The sequence below is a fragment of the Barbus barbus genome (genome assembly GCF_936440315.1).
Source record: "Barbus barbus genome assembly, chromosome: 18".
In the NCBI taxonomy this organism is placed as follows: domain Eukaryota; kingdom Metazoa; phylum Chordata; class Actinopteri; order Cypriniformes; family Cyprinidae; genus Barbus; species Barbus barbus.
This window is the reverse complement of record NC_136746.1, coordinates 918,812-942,653: the sequence shown is the minus strand read 5'-3', so window position 1 is coordinate 942,653 and position 23,842 is coordinate 918,812. Positions and strand designations below refer to the sequence as shown.

The following is a 23,842-nucleotide window of genomic DNA, read 5'->3' as shown; positions in this document are numbered from 1 at the left end:
ACATGGAGTCAGAACAGATTGTCAAATGGTGCAAAGACAAAGGTATTGATGCAAAGAAAGCATTTGTGCTTAGTAAGGTTTCTCTTGGTGTTACTGATGAGACTATGTATAAGGTACTGGATGAGGCTGAAGTTTTTGGTCACTGTAAAATAAGAGGACGGTGTGTAGAACACTTCAGTAAAAGCCAGTTAGTTTTAGTCGAAACTATTAATGATATGACTAAGACTGACATACCTGAACAGTTACTAGCGGGAGATGAGTTTGGACCTTGGATAGTGAATGTTACTGAGACCCAGAGTGTTCCTGTAACTGGTAATGGAGACTTCCAGTCCAAGTTGCTGTCATTCTTAGAAAATGAAGGGAAGACCCTAGCTGATGTCACAGGCTTACTTACCTCTGTTTCTGCTCCACCCACCGCTCCAGACCTGAACACAAAGCTGGTGAATGCTATCTCCTCACTAGTTGAAAAATGTCAAGCCACGCCTGTAGATGGACCGGGCTATCGCAAGCTACGCATATTCTCAGGTATGAAACCCACTCCACATGGAGAAGAGGAGTATGACGCTTGGGCAGAACAGACCACCCACATGTTGGACGAGTGGCAATGTTCTGATGTTGTCAAGAGACAGAGAGTAGCTGAGAGTCTTAAAGGGCCAGCAGCAGATATTGTCCGAGGTTTGAGAGTCACTAATCCCCAGGCCACTGCCAATGACTACTTTAAAGTCCTTGAAACAGCTTTTGGAACTACAGACAGTGCAGCTGATCTCATGGTAAGGTTTCGTAATACATTCCAGCAAGACGGTGAGAAATTATCAGCCTACTTACTCAGATTAGACAAATTATTGCATGCAGTCCATCGTAAAGGTGGAATTGACGTGATTGACATGAACCGAGCGCGCATTGATCAAGTTGCTAGAGGCTCTCTGCCTCATGACATTGTTGCCCTTCGCATAAGACTGACTTACAAACTCAAGCCTCCTCCCAGCTTTACTGATTTGCTTCGGGATGTAAGAGAAGAAGAGGAGATGATCCTTGAAAGACCGATTGTAAAGAAGGGTGCGTCTTTAACTATTGGTAGACGTGCAGAGTGTGCTACAGCCTCAGTTGTACATGTACTGTCAGAGCCTGCACCAGTCCCTGATGTAGCAGAGAAAGATCCTGCAATAGAGAGTCTAAGGAAAGAATTTCAAGGTCTCAAGACTGATGTTGCACGCCTCCTTTCTGCCTCTGTGACTGCATCAGCAAGTGTGGCACAGCAGGTAGATCAGAACCCCAGCCAGAAAACTACTGGGAACTCATATGCACGTGTGAAGGAGAGGGCTCCTAAACCTCAGTATCGTGCTGATGTCTTTTGCTACAGATGTGGTGAAGATGGTCATTTCCAGCGGGAGTGTCAAAACACGGAAAATCTCAGAAAAGTGAACAAGCGTCTCTTGAAAATAAAACAGCCGACGGGAAACTTTCCTGGGGCTCAGTAGAGGAACGGCCTGACGCTCCGGAGAAGATACGTTCCACACGGTGTGACACGCTACCAGAAAAGAAGGCTAACTTGCCAGAGGGTTTAGTTGGACCTAGCTCTATTGTCTCAGTACAAATTGAGGGCATTTACGCCAAAGCTTTACTTGATAGCGGGTCTCAAGTTACCCTACTGTATCGCTCCTTTTATGACAAGTATCTGAAGCACCTGCCTTTGACCCCTATTGAGTGCCTGGAGATTTGGGGCCTCAGTGCAAAGGAGTATCCATATAATGGGTATATGTGCTTAAAGCTTGAGTTTACTGGAGATGTAGTGGGAGTAGCTGAGACCGTAGAAACACTTGTGCTTGTGTGTCCAGATCCGGTCATGAAAGGGGATGTTTCCGTTGTGGTCGGCACAAACACCTCTATAGTTAGAAGACTGTTCCATTCATGCAAAACACACGGAGGAGATCATTTTCTTAACACCTTGTCTGTTCATCCAGTAATAAAAGAAGCTTATGAAAAGTTTCAGGAAACTCCTGACGACACAGCTGAGGAAAAAAAGGGAACAGTCTGGTTCACACGAGACAAGCCTTTCACTCTGCCACCTGGCGGCGTTGCAACTGTTGTTGGTTTCCAAAGTTTCCTGGAGGTCTCTCTAGCCAAGCTGTTCTTATAGACCGTCTGGAGGAGGATTGTTTTCCTGAAGAGCTTCTGGTCATGCCGGTTGTTGAAAAGTCCCCTGCTGTCCACTGTCGTTGCATCACAGTCACCATGAGAAATGTGTCCAGTCATAATGTGACATTAAAACGTGGAGTTCCTATTGCTCATCTATTCCCTGTAGATGTAATAAATACAGTTCTGGATAAGGAGGGTCCTAAGCTGCCAACACCTCAATTGTCCCCGTCCTCTTTCAACTTTGGTGATTCTTCTGTGCCACCTGAGTGGAAGGAGCGATTGTGTCAAAAGATGATGGAGAGAAAAGAGGTTTTCTCCTGCAGTGAGTTTGATGCGGGCTGTGCAAAGAGTGCACAACACAGCATTCGGGTGACAGATGATAGACCTTTCAGAGAACGTTCTAGACGTTTACCACCGGGTGATTTGGAGGATGCGAGGAAGCATCTGAATGACCTCAAAGAGGCCGGAATCATTTCAGAATCCAGAAGCCCCTATGCTTCCCCAATAGTTGTGGTTCGCAAGAAAAACGGCACCATACGAATGTGTGTGGACTATAGGACGTTAAACAGGAGAACGATTACGGACCAGTATACAGTCCCTCGTGTGGAAGATGCTTTATCCTGCCTGGGTGGTAGCCAGTGGTTCAGTGTGCTTGACCTCAGAAGCGGCTATTATCAGATCCCTTTAGCTGCTGTTGATAAAGAAAAGACCGCTTTCACTTGCCCAGCAGGATTTTATCAGTTTGAGTGGATGCCACAGGGGATTTGTGGGGCTCCGGCCACATTTCAACGAATTATGGAAAGGACTGTTGGTGATATGAACCTACTGGAAGTGCTGGTGTATCTGGATGATGTGATCATTTTTGGTAGAACATTAGAGGAACACGAGCAGCGTCTTCTTAAAGTCCTCGACAGATTGAAGGAGGAAGGATTAAAGATATCGTTGGATAAATGTCAGTTCTGCTGCCCCTCTGTCACCTACCTTGGCCACATTGTGTCTAGAAATGGCATTGCTACGGACCCTGCAAAGATTGAGGCTGTGAAATCATGGCCACGCCCAGAAAACATCACTGCTCTTCGTTCCTTCCTTGGCTTCTGTGGATATTACAGACGTTTTGTAAAGGATTTCTCCCGAGTCTGTTATCCACTCAACCAGCTGCTTCAGGGCTGCATTGTGGCTGGAAAGACAGGGAAAGGGGCAAAGAAAAATAAAGACATGAAAGGGCAGAGGAAAGCACAAGCAGGCACAGCAACAAAAGATTGGTACCATCCTTCTGAGACATTTGGGACTAGGTGGGATAAAGACTGTGAGAAAGCTTTTGAGGCTTTAAAGAGAAGTCTTACAGAGGCGCCTGTGCTGGCAATCGCCAACCCAACACTGTCATATGTGCTGCATGTTGATGCGAGCCGAGAAGGATTGGGAGGTGTCCTCTATCAGGATCAGGGAGAAGGTTTGCGTCCAGTTGCTTTTGTCAGCAGAAGCCTCTCTCCAGCAGAAAATAATTATCCCACGCATAAGCTCGAATTTCTGGCGTTAAAATGGGCTGTTGTCAACAAGTTGCATGATTACCTCTATGGAGTCAAGTTTGAGATCCACACTGATAACAATCCCTTAACATATGTCTTAACTACAGCTAAATTGGACGCAACAGGGCATCGATGGTTGGCGGAATTGTCAACATATGATTTTAGTCTGAAGTATCGGCCTGGAAAACAGAACGTGGATGCGGATGCATTGTCACGCCATCCTCATGCAAATCAAAATGCTTCACATGAGAAGGAAACACTGCTTGCCACCACAGTCCAAGCTGTCTGTCACATGTCCAAAATCAGAGTACCTCACTGTTGCCGGTGCAGAGCTGTAGATCTCATGGGCTCATCCAAAGGTGCGGTGCCCAGAGCCTATTGCAACTTGTCCTTTCTGAACACTCAGCAGTTGCCCAAATTGAGCACAACAGACATCTCAAATTCTCAGCAGAAAGACCCATGCATTGGAGAAGTGTGGCGTGCTATCATTCAGAAAAGTGCCAACCACGCCAACAAAGAGAAACATCCTGATGTGTCATTGTTGTTAAAAGAGTGGGATAAGCTAATGGTCAAAGACTCTGTGTTATATAGAATGAGTCATCCACCGAACAAACCAGCTCGGCAGCAGCTGTTGCTCCCACAAGAGTTCAGAACAACTGTGCTCCAGTCGTTGCATGATCAATCGGGCCATTTGGGGGTTGACAAGACGTACGGCCTGATACGAGAGAGGTTTTACTGGCCTCGCATGAAAGTTCAGGTTGAACGGTACTGCAAGAGCTGTCCGAGGTGTATTCAGAGGAAGACGCTGCCTAAAAGAGTTGCTGAGTTGTCACATCTTAACAGTGATGGACCGATGGATCTCGTCTGTATGGATTTTCTGACGATTGAGCCTGACTCCAGAAATATCTGCAATGTGCTCGTAGTTACAGATCATTACACGAGATATGCTCAAGCTTTTGCAACTAAAGATCAAAAGGCATCGACTGTCGCTAAGGTTCTGTGGGAACAGTATTTTGTCCACTATGGTTTGCCAAGAAGGGTGCACTCAGATCAGGGCAGGGATTTTGAGAGTCGTCTTATCCATGAACTGTTGAGCATGCTTGGGATAAAGAAATCCAGGACCACTCCCTACCACCCTCAGGGTGATCCACAGCCTGAGCGTTTTAACAGAACTCTTCTTGACATGCTTGGAACTTTGGAAACACAAGACAAAAGTAAATGGAGTAAACACCTCAGTCATCTTGTACATGCGTACAATTGCACAGTGAATGAGTCAACAGGCTATTCTCCATATTTTCTAATGTTTGGACGAGAGGCCAGGCTGCCGGTAGACGTGACATTTGGGGTCTCAAGTGATGGCACCTCCACAAAATCCTACTTGAGGTATGTCAAAAACATGAAACGGGAGCTTCAAGCTGCGTATCGGTTGGCTGGGAGGATGGCAGAGAAGAAAAATGAAGGGAACAAGCAACGCTATGATCAAAGAGTTCGTTTCTGTCCATTAGATTCCGGGGACAGGGTCTTGATCCGAAACCTTGGTTTACAAGGGAAGCACAAGCTTGCTGATCGTTGGAAAGATACTCCTTACATTGTGGAGAGTCAACTGCCTGGTTTGCCCGTGTTCAAACTGAAGCCAGAGAGTGGACATGGCTCTGAAAAGATACTGCACCGCAATCACATTTTGCCGATCGGACGGGAAGTTCAGCTGCGGCCTGAGATGAACAAAGAGCCCCTGAAACGCAGGAGAGCCAGCAGATGGCTCAAAGCAAAAAGAAAAGAGAACTATGATACTTCTTGCTTATCAGCGCCTGAACAGGATAAGACGGAGGTAGCATCTGACTCCAAAGATGATGAGATGGGTGTATGGCATGACTATTATGTACCATGAGAGTTACTAGGATTAGAACCTCAAAACATTGATCACTGTGAGCCTTTTAATCTGGATTTGGATCTGGCTGTTTTGACAAGTAACTCAGAAATGGATGAGACAGCTGAAGAACCTGCCGCAGTGGAGGAGGATGACCATTTGGTACCGAATGTGACTGCCGAAATTGTGGAACGAGAAAGAGACACTGAAATACAGACGTCAGACGAAATAGCTGAGAGACTAAACGGTATAACAGAAAGCCCTGACATGACAACTCGACCTCAAAGGCTAAAGAAAGCTCCAACCAGACTAACTTATGACTTTCTAGGGACCCCAACGTCAGTGGCAGTTGGTACACATAGTGCTACCGTAGTTGAGATTAGGGACCAGAAAGATTCTTTAGCCCTATCTCCTATTAAGAGATATAAAAGTTATTTTTACAAGTGGATAGGTTAAGGGGAATGTTAATAATTTTCCTAACACAATCTTTTAAGAAAATGTGTTTATTTTCTTGAATGTGATTTACGGTGTTAGACATGTCATGAGGGCATGACATTTTTTTTGTGGGGGGAGAATGTAGCACCCTGCTAAATTTATGTATTGTTTATTTTGGGTTTGTTTAACAGAAATACAATATATCCTGAAATGTGGGCCAGTTCAATTGTCCCTGGTGTGTAATACATTTTTGTATTAATACGTGTTAATGCAGTTATAAAGTGGAGGTGTTGAAATATCCTCTGTTGTGAGTAACCTTTGAACCCTCTGTCATTTTATTTTGTATTGGGTGTCCAGGTGTCAGTTTTGTTTGTTATCCAATCAGTGCCATCCAGAGAGAAATTGGGCAACCTATCGGGTTGTTGAGGGGCGGGACTAAAAAAAAAGAGTGACGGAAAAAAAGAACCGGAGAGACAGTTACAAGCTAAAGTTAGTTCTAAGTTCTATATGATTGATATTACTGGTCATCGAAGTTAAGAGCTAGGGGGGGATTTTTTTTTTCTTGGTTTTTGTCAGTGTGTAACCCTGTTAAAACGGGAGGGTGAGTTTTGTTTTGGAGCTAGTTAAAGGGTCACGGGGATTCTACTGAAGTGAAATTAACACCATAGCCATGTGCGAACTGCTACTACATAGCCAGAAATCCACTTTGCCATTGAGTCTCTGAGTGAGTATGGACATTGTGAACTAAAATGAAATTGACATTTTTTTGGACAAGATATAGTTAAGCTCATTCGATTTTGTGAACTTTTGGCTAGTGTGCGTCAGATGCTGCCACCCATGTTGCTGCAATAGATGTGCTCAGGATTCGAGCGTAGGCCGGAGGTGTCGCGTTGCACATGGACGGACGGAGCTTCAGGACGGGTTTCCTCATTGCGTATCTCACCATTGGGCGGAACGGTTTGGATAGACGGTCACTATAATCTTTCTGTTACCAAGGAATCGTGAGTACAGACAATATTAATTGAAAGGTTTCAACTGAGCTCCAACAAGCGCGCCAACGTTGTGGTACCACAAAAGAAAGAACTGAGACATACAAGTGAAAAAAAACCCCGGGGTATTGTTCATTGTCATTTCATTTGGAACATGAGGACATGTTAAAAGGTTATCTCACCTAGTTCTGAAAAAACAATATAAATACATTTGAGTATAGCATTCAATCATTGTGGTCTGATATCTGAGTGTGTGCGATTGAAATGTGATTGGTGTGATTTTAGTTAATTTTTGTAAATAAGGGTTATAGTGGCTAAGTATATGTGCATGGGAGTTTTATGCTCACAGTAAAAAAAAAAACACAAACGAACACAGTATAGCTATAAGATAACCAGGCCTCTCTACACTCTAGCCAGAGTCGCCTGCCCAAAGTTTTAGTTGCTGTGAATACATGCTGAGTTAAAATTTTAGTAACCTCTCACCAATTCATTCCCCATGCACACGATAACTCCTTACACAAAAGAAGAAAATGGAACTGGGTAGGGGGGTTACATGTAAATACTACATACAGTAATTCTTCCAAAAGTAGTCTGAACTCTCTTGTGTGGATGATTTCTGAGGCCTGGCTGGAATGAGCTGTCATAGGAAACATTCACAGCAAACAATCTCTCTCTTTGGTGGCAGAAGCTTGGAGAACAGAGTGAACATCAGCAGTGCTGGTAAAGGCGGATGCGGTGTGTCTTTCTGTCGGGTTTGGATGTCATTAGTGTCTGCGGGGGCTGCCGGTGTTTTTAAGGGTCTGTTTTAATGGCACACCCTGCAGGTTCAGGCCACAGTGCTGTGAAGAAAGCAGTTGTTTTCAGTCGAAAAACCCTCGTTTAAAACAGGAAAGTCATTTGTCAGGGTCATTTAGTGCCTTCAGAGCCACAGGCAATAACAGTTTGACTTGAACACTTGCAGAATTTCCCTTCTTTTCCAAAGCAGGGCACCCGCTAGGAAATATAGAAAGACAATTTACATTCTTTGGATTGCAGTGATTCCAGACAGCACATTCCTGTGGTCGTCTCTCTGTGGACTGTGCTTTTCAGTCTCTGCAAGCGTGTCCAAATACATCTGTCCTAGATCATGCGACTGTAATCGACAGATCACAAGTGGCTGTAGTTCCTTCTCTCACGTCTGGAAGTAGTGCGGCATAATAGTGTGTGTGTGTGTCTGTGCGTGCCCCTTATTCACATTATACTGCTCTTTGTGTTTTACTACAGCACCTCAGAAGATCAAACTTTTGCATTCAGCAGATGCTTTTATCCAAACTGACTTGCACTGAATTCAAGAAATACATTTGTTCAGTTCATGCCTTTTCTGGGAATTGAACCCACAACCTTGGTGTTGCTTGTGTCATACTCTACTGTTTGAATTACAGGAACTTTAATCTAACAGTTTTTAAATGTTACAGAGAACATTCAAAATAAATATTCCCAAAATGTTTGTAAAATAATAAAATGAAAATTTGTATAAGCTAGATTTTTTTTTAGACATATTGAGTATCTGTCGATACCGAGTCCCGATACGATACTTGTATATTCCTAGTGTGTTATGCAAAATCCAAGTACATTAAAGTTATTAAAATCAATACAATGTATACAAAGTTGTGCAAAGAGTAAAAGTAATGTGCAAAGTGTAAAAGTAATGTGTGTGAAGCTGTGTTTGTCCCTGGTATGTATCATGTTATGGGGACCAAATGTCCCCACAAGGATACCAGTAAATGTTGACCTGGTGGGGACATTTTTTTAGGTCCCCATGAGGAAACAAGCTTACAAATCATACAGAGTGAGTTTTTTTGAGAAAGTAAAAATGCAGAAAGTTTCCTGTAAGGGGTAGGTTTAGGTGTAGGGTGATAGAAAATACGGTTTGTACAGCAGAAAAACCATTACGCCTATGGGATGCCCCCACAATTCACAAAAACAAATGTGCATGTGTGTGTGTGTGTGTGTGTGTGTGTGTAAGAGAGAGAGAGAGAGAGAGAGAGTATGTGTGTGTGTGTGTGTGTGAGAGAGAGAGAGAGAGAGAGAGAGAGTGAGTGTGTGTGTGTGTGTGTGTGTGTGTAAGAGAGAGAGAGAGAGAGAGAGAGAGAGTATGTGTGTGTGTGTGTGTGTGTGTGTGTAAGAGAGAGAGAGAGAGAGAGAGAGAGAGTATGTGTGTGTGTGTGTGTGAGTGTGTTTACATAAATATGATACACTCTCTCTATGTACCTGTATACATTTATTTGCACATACTGTATAAAGACATTGGTAGAATATGGGACTAGGGATGTAAACTTATTATATTCTATATGTACAATAAGAAGTTACAATGATTGTAACTTCAAGGTAAAAAAAATTGAGATATGGTTAGAAAGCATGAAGCTAGCGGTGTCAGAACGCCAGTCTGTTAATCAAATCCGAAGCAAGACACAACTCATAGCAAAATAAGGATCGGGCTGAGGAGAGCTGATACCGATCAGTTACAAAAAATGCTTGATCAGCCCCAATCCCGATCCTTGAGGGACATCCCTAGTTTAACAATCAGAAATTATTCATATTATATTGGCCTTTGTGGGTTTTTTAGATCAGTTTGTGTTATCCAAACCGACTTACATTGTATTCAAGGTGTACATTTCCTGGGAATTGAACCCACAACCTTGGCATTGCTTGCACCATGTTCTACTGTTTGAGCTACAGGATCTTACATCTCTGCCATGCTGTCTGGCAGGTTGGCCGGGATCGCAGTCAGTCCTTTCCCTCTGCAGTCCACAATATTATTACTGCAGGTGCAGGCAGCTGGACACGAGCCCGTGACAAAACTACACGTCTGAACAGCGGCGTCTTCAGACTGACCTGCAGAGGCACATTTGCATTGAATAAGAAGAGGTTGTGAGTAATAAAGTGTGCAGTTAGCAGACATCAAAACGAGAACTAGCCATTGTTCTTTACTTCAGACGAGTGTAATGTGGGGTGAAGAGACTGGAAGGCTTGTTTACCTGAACAGCTGAATTCGTGTTTCTGGATCTCGGCTACATTAAGTCCTCGTAGCGGAGCCGGAGCGCTGCACTGGGTGAACAGACCGATGGTCGGCCGCTCGCGCAACCACTGCGACAACCAGGACAGATTGCAGTCGCAGTTCAGGTTGTTGGAATGTAAACGGCTGAAGGTGGAAAAATGGCAGCATAAATGTTAAGACGAACCTTTTATCCAATTCTTTTTAACCTGAGGATAAAAGAAGAGTTCATGCAAAAAATAAAAAAATAAACAATTTGCTGAAAAAATCTGTCAAATCAGGTTTGTAGAAATGTGTCTCAGCATCAGTGTCTCAGCAATGGATGCTCTGCAGTGAATGGGTGCCGTCAGAATGAGAGTCCAAACAGCTGATAAAAACATCACAATAATCCACAAGTAATCCACACCACTCCAGTCCATCAGACAAAAGCTATGTGTTTGTAAGAAACAAATCCATATTAATTGTTTAGAGCTGGTTTGTCTTGTAAACGCTGCTTGATCTGCAGATTTCTCTCCTGATTCAGACCAGAACACTTTTTCACTGGAGGAAGTGTTATGGATTATGGACTCCTATTTTAGTTAAAAACATCTTAATGCTGGACGTGTTTCATCTTTTGTCTTCTCCAGATGTTAACTGATGGACTGGAGTGGTGTGGATTATTGTGATGTTTTTATCAGCTGTTTGGACTCTCATTCTGACGGCACCCATTCACTGCAGAGCATCCATTGCTGAGACACTGATGCAGAGACACATTTATACAAATCTACACCTTGGATAGCCTGAGGGTGAGGAAATTTTCAGCTAATGTTTGTTTTTAGGTCAACTATTCCTTTAGCCAGGCCCACAATGGTGTTTGCTCAGAGCTCGGCTGATGATAGCAGCAGCAGATCATGTTGTGTTTTGGGTACTGGTCTCCCACCAGGCTTCTTGACTAGATTAAACTCAGCCAGCTTTAGCAGAAAGGCCATGCTGGTCCAACACCAGACCAGCTCTTGCCAGCATAAACCCATCTGGACCAACATGGAAATCGTACCAGGTTACGCATGTAACCCAGGTTCCCTGAAGGGAACGAGAGCTGCGTCAAAACGCATATGGGAACGCCATCAGCGTAACCGACGCTCTGAATATTGTATACAACCAGTCTAATGGATGGGCGAGGCGTCACGGGCGGGGTGACGTCACGACCAGGAAGCATATAAGCACGTGCGGCGGAGCCGGCGTCAGCTTCAAGTCATGAAGCAAGCGCTGGCAGGGATGCCGGAAGTGTGGCTATGAGACGCAGCTCTCGTTCCCTTCAGGGAACCTGGGTTACTCTCAAGAGCCAGCACTCTCAAGAGCCGATGCCGCATGCCCCAGGCAGACCACGCACAGATTGTGTGTGTGTGTGTGTCCCTACTCGTGATGTAGCGAGGGCAGGGACTGACACACAACCTGAAACGCGATCCGAGATCGCCCAATGTCTTGGCCTTTACTTTAGGCATCTTTTTAGTTTTCTTGACAGACAACACTAAATAAGACTCACAAGACAAAAATCAGACTGACAACACACAGAGCGCTTGCTGAATGACAAAAAGCTGACGCCGGCTCCGCCGCACGTGCTTATATACTTCCTGGTCGTGACGTCACCCTGCCCGTGACGCCTCGCCCATCCATTAGACTGGTTGTATACAATATTCAGAGCGTCGGTTACGCTGATGGCGTTCCCATATGCGCTTTGACGCAGCTCGAAGTTCCTGGAAGGGAACCATGCTGTCCTAAGCCTGTCACTGAGCTTTGCTAACGCCATTAGCCAATTATCTTTACCCAGTAACTCCATGATCTGATTAGAAGGGTTTTTTTCTGTTAGGTAAAGGAGGACACATGCTGATGGGGTACACATGTCCACATACTGTTTCAAAACATTCAACAGAAACAGGAACACACAAACTGACTGCAGATTTCATTCTCTAAAACGTCACTTATATTCCTGAATTTATATTAAATGGAAACCTGTCTATTTCATAAATCTGTGCATAATCTGTATATGAATAAACCAGAACAAAATGAGAAAGAAGCTCCATGTGGTAAAACGGTTCACAAATTCCAGAGAAATATAGCAGATTATATATTTCATAAAAAACAGTGTGTGTGTGTGTGTGTGTGTGTGTGTGTGTGTGAGTGTGAGTGTGTTTCACGTGTTGTATGTGTGTGTTTGGTCACTCACAAGGTCCTGAGCTTGGGCATGTGGTTGAAGCTGGACACTGGGATGCTGCTGATGTTGTTGTTGTTCAGGGTTCTGTGAAACATCAGAGAGACTATTAATGATTGTTCCCAACGCTCATCACTTCTGAATATGAACCAGTTCACCATGAAATAATCCAGCCTGATCTCTTAAGAATTCAAAACTATTTCTACATAGCATTTAGCATTTTTGTACTTTGGATATACATTGACAACATCTAAAAAACAAAAGGGTTTACCTAAGGCTTTATATTATATGTAATCTTTTATATTTGCTGTATATTAAAATGTATTTGTATAGTTAAATTTTACTATTATGTTGATATTTTTAAGCTCCTAACCTCAGCTCACCCTAAACATGCTATGACAATATATTATTATACACATGATTGTATTATACATTTGGTCTCAAACAAGCTGATGTATAGCCTCTCAAGGCTTGTGATGTAAATAGATGAACACTTTATGATGTGTTTGTCATTCGCCCTCAGCAAAACAAAGAAAACGCAGTGACTGGTTGATGACAGGTTTTTGCGTCAAGAAAACCTTCCAAATGAGCTGAACTGTGACATCACACAGAATTAACTGAAACACTGTAATGTCTAATTAGGTAAATGCATTAAATAAATTTCACGGAATTTAAAATGTATAATTAACATCATTGATTTAACTAATGTCATGAATTCAATAGTCATGATCCTCAAGAAATCATAAACATTTGTGCATCTCTAAAGGTGCGTGTAACACATGCAGTCAGTCCATTACACTGCTAACCATACACTCATTCTCGGCCACGAATTGTGTGTTGTGTTTTGCAAAAAGTGTTTTATGAAAATGAAAACTGAGTCAAAGATTGAGAATTAGTGTCTGGTTTTGCAGGTTTGGTGTGTGCTTCTGCTGTTTGAGTGACAGCTTTCAGAAACTGTGTGACAAGGAAAGATTCTGTGTGTAATCAGATGAAAAAACACTGTAATACCGTAAGTTTTAGTTTTGATGCAAACAAACGCAAATGCAGTCATGCTAGAATCAGAATGAGATCACAGTGAACGATCAGGCTCTGTCACACTGATTACTGATGGATGCTAAACACTGGAAAACATATTTTTGATATACTCACAAAACTTCAAGTCCACGCAGCGCGCGGAAAGCTCCGTCCTCGATGCAGCTGATGTGATTCTTGTCTAACTGACTGTAAAACACACAGTGAAAGGATGGTTAGACATGGGTTGGTTTAGTCTAGTTAGTTTAGTAATCTCTGTGCTGGCGAGTCATGAGCTCTCACAGGTTCTTGATGTCCGTCGCTCCTCTGAAGGCCTTTCGAGGAATCGCCTGGATGAAGTTCTCACTCAAGTCTCTGGAAAAAGAGAAAATCTGAGATAAACATTACATAATACACACACACACACACATAATGCCAGTTCATTACAGGAGCATTAGATCAGAATTAGGTGCACTTGAGTTCTCTGTGTCTGAATTTATGTCTCAAAATGAGGCTTATAATTAATGCATGATAGGAATATAGAGATCATTCAGAAGCTATTATGCACACACACAAGCTGTTTAGACATCAGATGTTCAAATGAATGATTTATTTTAGACAATTTTATCAAACTGAAACCAGCAAAAACACACACGTGTGCTGATGACTGTGGCACTAACTGCTGTGGGAAGCACACTGCCCGATGCTTTTGTGTTAAAAAGCTTAGTATTTAGCACAAAATCACCATCAAAGTCTCATTAAAGATGTCTGTGTGACTTTTGCACTCTTGATAAACGTCACCTTACAATATCTTTATGTGAGAAACAGACAGAAATACTGTGGTTACTTACAAATGCTTAGCTTTCTCTATATTCATCATCATATTTTAGTATCTTTGAGATATTATTATAGTTTTTATTCATATTTTGAATGTTGTACACTCAGTGTTCTTTTTAAATGTGTTAAAAGTTTAGTAATTTGTTTTGTCTATAGGCCTAATGTTTTGATTCATTTTAATTGATTTTAATTTATTTTTACTACAAGTTAACTAAATAAAAATTAGAAATTGTGCCTTGGTAACTAGATAAAAATAGCTTTTTTTAATAAAAATATTTTTTATATTTAATTTCAGTAATGCTTCAATAAATGTTTTAAATGGTTTTTTTTTTCATGTAACTATAATAACCCTGCTGAATACATAACCTAACTGCAGATATTTTATTAGATTTGTTCCAGTCTGCGTGTAAAAGAGGGCTCAGTACAAATCTGCTTTAGTGCTACACTGCAGACTTTGGGTTCGAAATGACATGAGGATCAGTAAATAATGGCAGAGGATTTATTTCTGGCTGAACTACAGTGAAAGACCAAAATCAGCAGTAATGATGATCTGCCAGAAGAAGAAAAAAAAAGTAAACGTGCAAAGACTTAAATTAAATTGTTGCATATTGTTCAAGGCTTCTGCATCATGCACTGAAAATCTGAGAATATGATTCTGAACACGAAACAAAGGATCAGCAGTAATAACAGACTGAGGACGCTTGTGCAAATCAATAGACAGACGTGTCATCGCAGGCGACGCAGAGCGCCAGAAAGCACTGAAAGCAGCATCCTAAATCCTGTTGTCATGCTTTAAAGTGATCGTCTGCTGAGCACAAAGCTCTCTGGGTAATCTGAGTGGATTACACGCTCGTGTTAAAGAGGCTAATTGCGTATCTTTCAACACTAATGAGAGGCCTGAGAGGAAAACACACAGCCAATTCCGTCCTCTTACAACACTCACTTTCATCACACCGTCATGTCTGGAGTCACGCTCTTCACTGGGCTTTTACTGATGCTGATACACAGTATGTCCCTGATTCGATTCAAGCCATGATGACGTCTGCTGGCTGTAGGTTAAGGGCTGGTGTCTGCGAGCGGATAAAGCAGGCAGAACTAATGAGTGCTGGTGGCGTGTTTGTTAGACGGCCGTCCTCTGAAACAGACGGGGCCAGACCCTCAAACTGATGAACAGCAGCGATCGCTGGAGACTAATCAACAGAGCACGGTTTGTGGGCTTCAGAAGAAAAACATCCCTTCAGCTCCTTCAAAGCAGTCATTTACAGCTCATTCTGTTCAGTCTTTTACAATTAATCAACAATCAGTCCACACGGTTGGTAGAAAAATTCATTAGAATTGACATTTTAGTGTAGATAATAATGAGTTCCCTATTTTTCTCTTATTTGTTATTCCTATAAGGGATCTTAGTATTAATCCAAGATTTTCCCGGTCAAAAATGAACAAATCTTTTAAAAATGGTTTATAATTTTTTCAGTATGGTATATTATCACCAAATCTTGGATTCAATCTTTTTGTCAGCTTGTTTTTTTCTTCAGTTAGCACAGGTTTTATATTTCTTTATTTCATTGATCTGAGCTCAAGCACCTCCGTTTTGAGTGGGAAAAAACAACAAAAACATTATAGGTGAATATTTATTTTGTGGCAATGCTCACTCAATAACTGAGATCAGTGAGTCCTATCAATCAGTTCTTAAAGGAAATATAAAACCTGTGCTAATAATTGAAAGAAAATATTTGGTGATAATGTAGCATAATTGGACACTTCTAAGCAACTTTTAAAAGTCTGGTCATATTTGACCAATAACACCACATGTGTAACAAGATGAGGAAAACAAAAATTATATATATATATATATATTTTTTTTTTTTTTTCCGGTGGGTTGATATGAATGAATGAATGAATGAATTAATGAGGCATTTATTTAGAGCTTTATTGTGTATTGCTGTTTACCCAGTAAGTTAGGTCTAATGCATTATCTAGCACTTTCTGGGAAAAGACAATCCTCTTCAGGTGGAAAGCACAGGAACATAACCAGCCTCAGTTCAATAGCACATGCTGTAAGGCTGCAGGCTTCTCATAACACAGAACTAAGACTGTCTTCCTCTCACTGCTCCTGATGCCATTATCGCTGACTTTGAGTTATGAAGTCTTCCCGAGGGAGTGCAAACCGAGCTGGGAATCGTCTGGAAACCTCCCAAGGAAGTCCAGTAACCACAGAGACAACGCAAATAGCTTTCATTCCCTCAAGATTCAGACCAACAATGAAAGCCTTGCTGAGCTTTCTTCATCACCATTTACGCCCTTTATGCTCATACGCAAGGTTTAGCCCTCTGAGAGCCTTGCTATTTACTTTCTGAAATGTAAAAATGCACACGTATCTAAAATTAAAACTTCTTGACTAAACAAACCCAAGAATATCCAAAAAAGAAAACAAGCATTGTGCAAATTGTGATATGTGATGTTCAGCGGTTCAGTCAGTTTGATGTACACTGGGCCAGATGAGCGACGAGTCAATGTCATGTCTAATCTGCTTTTCCTTCTGAGAAAAACAAAACTTGTTTTATCAAAGGAAAAATATACAGATGCAAAAACTGACAAGGAGCATTCACCTACATTTAAACTGCATTGCTTCAAGCTAAATACTGATTTTGGAATTTTTATTTAATTGGAAAAAACAAACAATACTAATTGTACTCTCTCTCCCCGTTTCCTGCTTTATTTGAATGCTGTTGTGCGCCAGCGATACACAAGCCAAACTACATCTCGAAGCAGGAGTGTTGTTTATGGTGAAATGCAGGAAAAACAGGCAGCACACATCACATGCATGCTTTTATGGAGTTTGGTATCGATCCAGACCCAGCTGAGAGTCGCTTTGGGACTTGCAGAAAAAGTGTGAAGGTCTTTGTGACAAAGCTTCTGTTTAATGAATCCAACCGCAGCAGTCATGCTATAAAGGCAGAGGATCCTGCAGCTTCTGTCAATCTGCCACACTATCTCAGATGTTTGCAGGCTTCTTCATTCTGGGATCCTACAGTAGAGGGAAAGCTCAAAGCCATTCAAGAGAACCAGCGTAACACATGAGTCTGCAGGGCTAGAGCGATGGAAATCTGCTAACAGGAAGTAATATTATGCCAAAGGGGTTTCCAATGTTTGCATTTGAGATGTGTTTGTGATAGTTTGAATGCAGTGCTTCATTTTGCAAGAGATGTGAAGCATTGTGCATTTTGTGTTTGGATTTGTGTGTAAAGTTTTGAAAAAGCTGTTGAAAAAAAACTAATACCACAAATTCTCCAGTTTTCAGTAAATATGAGGGTCAAAGAGACTTATGTTCAGAAATAGATTTACTTAAAGCACATTTCTCATAGTCACAATGCTTCAATAAGCACATGCCAGCACTGTTTTAGACTAATTATTGAAGACAACTAATTAGTTGAAAGTAAACAAAGCAATTAGTGTCTTACAGCTGAACACATCTCAAATATTTGGTGTCAATGGAGACTTCTGACAAAACCCCATCAGTGGTCAACAAATTGCCACAGATGACCCATTTAAACAGGACATACCAAGAAACTACATTTGGCCTGATCATTTGAAAGCATCTGGAAGTATGGATATGCTAACAAGCCAGAAACCAGACGCATCAGAGCTGAACAGCAATACAGCCAATCAACAACACCAAGAAACTGCACATCAGTGGTAAATATACAAGTTCACATTACAAGACTTGTCTGGTGGTGGAAGTCCTGCCGTTCCTCCTGAATGGACACCTGGTGCTACGCTAGATCTGAAACAAGATTCAGTTTCATAGATTTCACTTGGCTTAGGCACAACCTAACACTTTTTGATGTTCCTCGTGGAGTTCAGGGTATCATTTTTATCCACATTAATTTCACACGTCTAGTACAAATATGCTGCTTCATAATTACAGTGTATACGTTTTTCTTTATTTACCTCAAAAGACAGGAAGTGAAATGTGACAACATGCCCCATAGGTGGGGTACATCGTAACATCTGAGGGGCACGTTGTAACATCACCATATGACAGCTTCAAATATTATCTGATCTCATAAAAAAATATATATATATACACAAGACAAACTAAAATATTTAGCCAATAAAATAAAATTATAAACTTTTTCAAATAAAGCATTTGCTTTAAAATGCTTTAGATTTTTTGAAATAATTTCAGACCATGGACTGTCAGTCTTCATTCACCTGTTTCTCATTAAGACTCATAAAAGTGATTAGTGTAACTGGCTGATGTCATAGAATAGCACAGTTTAATAACAGCGGGACACATAGTAACGTTATAACGTTCCTCATCTGTGCTACTGCAATTTAAAACCGCTTCGTGTCTTCTGCTAGTTAGCGAAGCATTCAAAAACTCATCTAAACTGATAAATAACAGCTTGGAGATTCAAATAATAGCAGATTTGCCTTGTTTTAAATGAATCCTAAAAACTGAGATGACAAATTGGTAACACTTTCTATGAGGCCTGTATTTATAATACATTATAAGGGTATTTTGAAGGCATTCCAATGAATGCATAATGCATTATAAAAACCTTATAATATGTTGTATCATCTTATGAATATTCATAAGAACAGTTTTAATGTATTATAATATTTACTTATTTGTATTTATAGCTTTTAAGAGTATGATGATTTATAACACACAATGAACACGATCCATCCGTTTAAGCTACAATGGATTATATTTCTCATAGTTATAATTATTATAAGTCTCATATCTTGCCATCTTTCTTATGCTACTTTACTTAAAGCCATCAAAGACCACTTATACGCTTTGTAATATTAATAGTAATATTTTCTTTATTATAATATATTTATTGTAATATCGTTAAACCTAACATATAAACATTGCATTTGTTTATTTCAGTTGAAACGATTAAGTAGCTCACATCTAAATGAATATTAGCCTCACAGGGAACACTCAAACATCACTCCACACCTAACCACTCACAAGATACTGTAGTAAGATACTGTGCAGATCTTAATGTCAAGATACATAGTCCATTATAAATGTAAGTAGATTTAATATGGTGTTCATTATAAATAATCATAACCTTAAAAGTTATAACCACAAATGCGTAAGCATTATAATGCATTATAATGGTTGTTATGATTGTTTATAAGATGATATACCACATCATAAGGCTTTTTAAAATGCATTATGCATTCATTATAAATACAAGCTTCTTAGAAAGTGTTACCAAAAAATTTACTTCAGCCAGAAATGTACTTTTGCTATGATAAAATAAATGTTCAGTGATATCTTCTAAAGATTTTAGAATTTTGGCGCACTTTTTGTCTCTATATAGTGTTGATAAGGCAACTATACCATACATTTGGTTATGCTAGCATGTGTGGAAATATTTAAACCAAGTGTGTTACTGTCACGCTCCCTCTGGGAGCAGGGAAAGGCAGAGGCGAGCAACTTCTCTTCAACACAGACTTTAATTAAGCAAACTTAGGATTCACAGGAACCGTGGAGACAGCAACTGAAGAGAGGGGTTTGACGGTCAGACTGGACACAGAGGCAGGGAAACACAGGGTTTAAGAACACAGGGAAATAAGGAACAGGTGTGGACTAATCAAACACAGGGCTAGGGACTAATTAAACAATGATGACAAACGAGGACAGGAACAGGAAGGCCAAATATGGGCACGAGAGGAGGGGAACCACAAGACAAGGACTGACAGTTACAACTACCCCGCATTACTAAGCAATCACTTAGTGAATAATTATCTTAAGTTATTACCATATTGTTTAATTAAATAAACATCTCTCTAGGCTTTCAGCGTGTCAAGCTTTGTACTCGTTTCCCTGGAACAGTATTATTCTGCATAATTCAAGTCTCAACCAAACAAATCAAATCTTATTAACATTTCATCTGTTTCTCCTAGAGAGCAATGCAATTAGATTGAGCTTAGAAAATCAGAAATACATGTCTCAGTTTAGCTACCATATAAGACCAGAGTATATTCAATAGTTGAAAAAAGGCCATGCTTCTAAACGCTATTTCCCACAATGCAATGTATTAGAAATGGCCATCTAATTAAAAATGATATGACAAAAGGACGGATGCTAAACCACCTGTAAACACATATTCATCCATGTCTTTAAAATAATACATGAAGCATTCTGAAAGCTTACAACGCAACTCAAGCACTTTATGACAGCAGGCAACTGATTCAAATGAATTCTGGTCTGGAAATGACGATTCCAGCCAAAACGGCCTCGGACTGAACAATATGAAACAGTGCAGGACAGAGAGGACTGGCCTCGTTAATGGCAGCAGAAGTGTCTCAGGCCCAAACACGCTACACTAGTCTTTTGTCTGCCGTTCTATTGAGTGTCAATCGTGTAAGGGCACTTTAGCAGGATTAGACCGGATTCATTCATATCTGCTTTCTCACACATTTTCTCACGCATTCTTCTCCTGCTCGCTTCGGTGTGCAAAATATGAATATTCAAAGCATGGCTTCTTTTTTTCTCCTTGTTTGCCAGGTAGCTTTTTGCACTCGAATAAGAATAAGTTGAAAATTGTGTTTGGTAAATCCTCAGATGAATACACAGTCCAATCTCCTGACGCTATGAAATGTTCAGAAGGAAATCTTTGTTCCTAGCAGCGGAAATTAAAGCGCTGAGAGAACAGTATGACAGACTCTCGTGTTGATCTTTGTACCTGTGCATCTCTGCATGCAGCGGGAGAGAGTGTGTGTGATGCTGAATTATGTGTGTCGCTCTCTGACACACTTTAGGGAGCAGAGAGGACAGCATGAGGACTAAATAAATAAAGATAGAAGGCTTCTGCGCAAACACACACACACACACACACACAGCACATCTCCTTCCAGGCTTGCAGTGCTCCATGGGTAATGAGTCGGGTGTATTATGAGTCGGGTCAGAGGCCAGTGATTGGTCTCTTCATCGGTTCATAAAGCTTCACTGGCCGGTTATCTTGCCTGCGGCACTTTGGGTGACAGAGGACACAATCATTTCTCAGTGCTGTGCATCAGCTAAAAGACAAACGTGAATGAGTAACAGCACAAACACCTTACGAAGAACGTTTAGTTTCCCTCTAAACACTCAGATGCATCAGTGCATTATGCACAACAGCCAAACCTGCCAAAATCATCCTGAAACAGCAATAATGCCTTATGGTAATTAGTAACTGGTGGATTACTATGTAATAAACATGTAATAGCAATGTAAAAACATAATAGCAGGAGCAGCAAACTAAAAATACAAATAAATACACAAGTGATTCACAGATCAACAGCAAAGTCTATGCTGCAGTTTGTACTCAAAAAATCACTCATAAATTGCTCGTAAATTGAAACCCAGCATTTATTATTTGTGATTACTAGTAGAAACAGTAAGTAACACTCTGAATTAAGCATGAGGTTTTGAAGTAGAAAGACTGAAAAAGTGTTTTTGTAAAACATACTCCAATAATGTTGATAAAAACGTTTTTACAGTGTAATGTCAGAAATGTTCACTGAAAATGATTTTGATGTTGTATTTGTTTGATGAGGTCTTTGCTAGTTAGTAAGGATCATTAGATTAGATCAGATTAATTTGCGAGGTTTGTTTGCCATTGATTTTTATCTTCTCTAACATGTGTTTTTATTTTTTTATTTGTGTGTATTGTATTCTATTTTATTTTTGGGAGCGGCTATTTGCACTATGTGCAATTTCTGCTATTTACTGCTATTTGCACTTAGTGTCCACTTAGTACAAATAGCAATAGATTCTATTTACACTGTTAAAATAGCAGGATTTTCTGCTGTTTATACTAAAAAATATACTAAATAGCCTTATACTAAATCTGACGTGACATACTGCCAAGTATGGTGACCCATACTCGGAATTCGTGCTCTGCATTTAACCCATCCAACGTGCACACACACAGCAGTGAACACACACACACACACAGCAGTGAACACACACACACACACAGCAGTGAACACACACACACACACACACACACAGCAGTGAACATACACACACACACACACACACACACACACACAGCAGTGAACACACACACAGCAGTGAACATACACACACACAGCAGTGAACACACACACACCGTGAACACACACCCGGAGCAGTGGGCAGCATTTATGCTGCGGCGCCCGGGGAGCAGTTGGGGGTTCGGTGTCTTGCTCAAGGGCACCTCAGTCGTGGTATTGAGGGTGGAGAGAGCGCTGGACATTCACTCCCCCCACCTACAATCCCTGCCAGCCGGGGACTCGAACCCACAACCTTTGGATTACGAGTCCGACTCTCTAACCATTAGGCCACGACTTCCCACCTCTATCTGCACCTCAGTATTGTAGTACATTATAAAACAGTACGCAATAATAACATATTGAGTGTAAATTATAATGTTAATTCAAATTATTAAATGGATGCCACCTTATTGGGACAATAAAGCCCTCCCTACACCTACCCTAACCCTACCCAATACTTTATTTTCAACTTTTTTGATTATTTCCTTCATTTTATTGAACATAAAAGCCTTTGCGATGTGATGTGAGATTTGAAAAGGGAGGGAAAAAAGTTCAGCAACCCGGGTCCTCAGGTGACTAGCCCAATCACACGTTGGTGGGCGGAGTCAGTGTAAATAGCCTCTACCAACAAGGCGTGTAAATAGTGTAAATAGACACTTGTTTATTTTTGTGGATTTGTTCAGCACTTTGGTACACTGTTGGTGCTTTATAAATACATTGTGATTTTGATTTGATTCAGATATAAGCACGATATGTGTGCTGTTTTCCCATATTAATAACTGAGCTACCATATGTTTTTCTTCACAAGCATGACTATTTACACAAATTCAGACCAGAAAATGTCATTATTATCTCACGTTCAGTATATTTCACTGGTGCTGACATACAGCCAAGCAAATAACGGGATGTCAGACTGAAATACAGCAGTGATATATTCACGGCCTACAGAAATCTAAAGGTCTGTTTCTGCGGGTGTAATATAAATGTCCTGAGGCTTTGTGAATCAATGATTCCTCACCGTAGGTGCCGCCAGTCAAATTACTGAGGTGAAGGTTGCTAGGAGACCAAGGTACCCAGCTGGAACTGAGTGTATGTGTGTGTGTTCAGGAACAATGGAGCAGGAACAGACAGGAGTCAGTGTGTGAGAGTCTTTCATGATCACTCTGGACTTATACACATCTCGTGTCTTTTTTCACCAATGCTGTTTTCATACTTCCAAACTCCCACAGTCCCCTCCAGAAAACCAGAGCTCTGTCTTCTCCGAGAAAGGTCATTCTCTGCCACGTTTCTCCTAGATTCATGATATGTTTAAAACAGCCCAGGGGTTTCAACATAGGAAACTTTAAAACAGAGAGGAAATAAACAGAGCCTGTATATATAGAGAGAGTGCTCTCTTATAAATGCCAGATAGCGGAAAAGACTGTCCTGTTGGCAATTTCTGCAAGAAAAAAAAAATGACTTCAATCCTAGCTCACATTTGTGTCTGTAAAAATGCAATTAGGGATGATGACTGTGAAAACAAGATCACCAATACTCATGTTTCTCGCTCTAAACATCAAACTACATGTAATTTCCCACATCATGGACCTGGGGAAATTTCTCAATATTGCAAAAATAGTAATGTTAAATCCTGCCATTTTCAAACCAATAAATGTTTGTTTTTTGTTACTTTGTAAAACTGATTGCGATTTCAAGCCAAGCCCCAGCCTCATCAGAGAGAAGGACAATCACAGCTCGTGTCTCCAGGGTTTCGGCTCACAACACAATCAATACAAT

At 40.9% G+C, this 23,842-nt stretch overlaps 1 protein-coding gene across 1 annotated transcript in view; it reads right to left on the bottom strand.

Moving 5' to 3' along the window:
- Positions 1-23,842, bottom strand: part of slit1a (slit homolog 1a) — a 117,105-nt gene that overhangs the window by 50,689 nt on the left and 42,574 nt on the right. The window contains exons 5-9 of the mRNA XM_079439510.1: positions 13,490-13,561; positions 13,325-13,396; positions 12,191-12,262; positions 9,971-10,134; positions 9,680-9,827 (exon numbers count right to left, since the gene is read on the bottom strand). Of these exons, the coding sequence (XP_079295636.1) occupies positions 9,680-9,827; positions 9,971-10,134; positions 12,191-12,262; positions 13,325-13,396; positions 13,490-13,561 (528 nt within the window). The remainder of the gene's footprint in view (positions 1-9,679; positions 9,828-9,970; positions 10,135-12,190; positions 12,263-13,324; positions 13,397-13,489; positions 13,562-23,842) is intronic.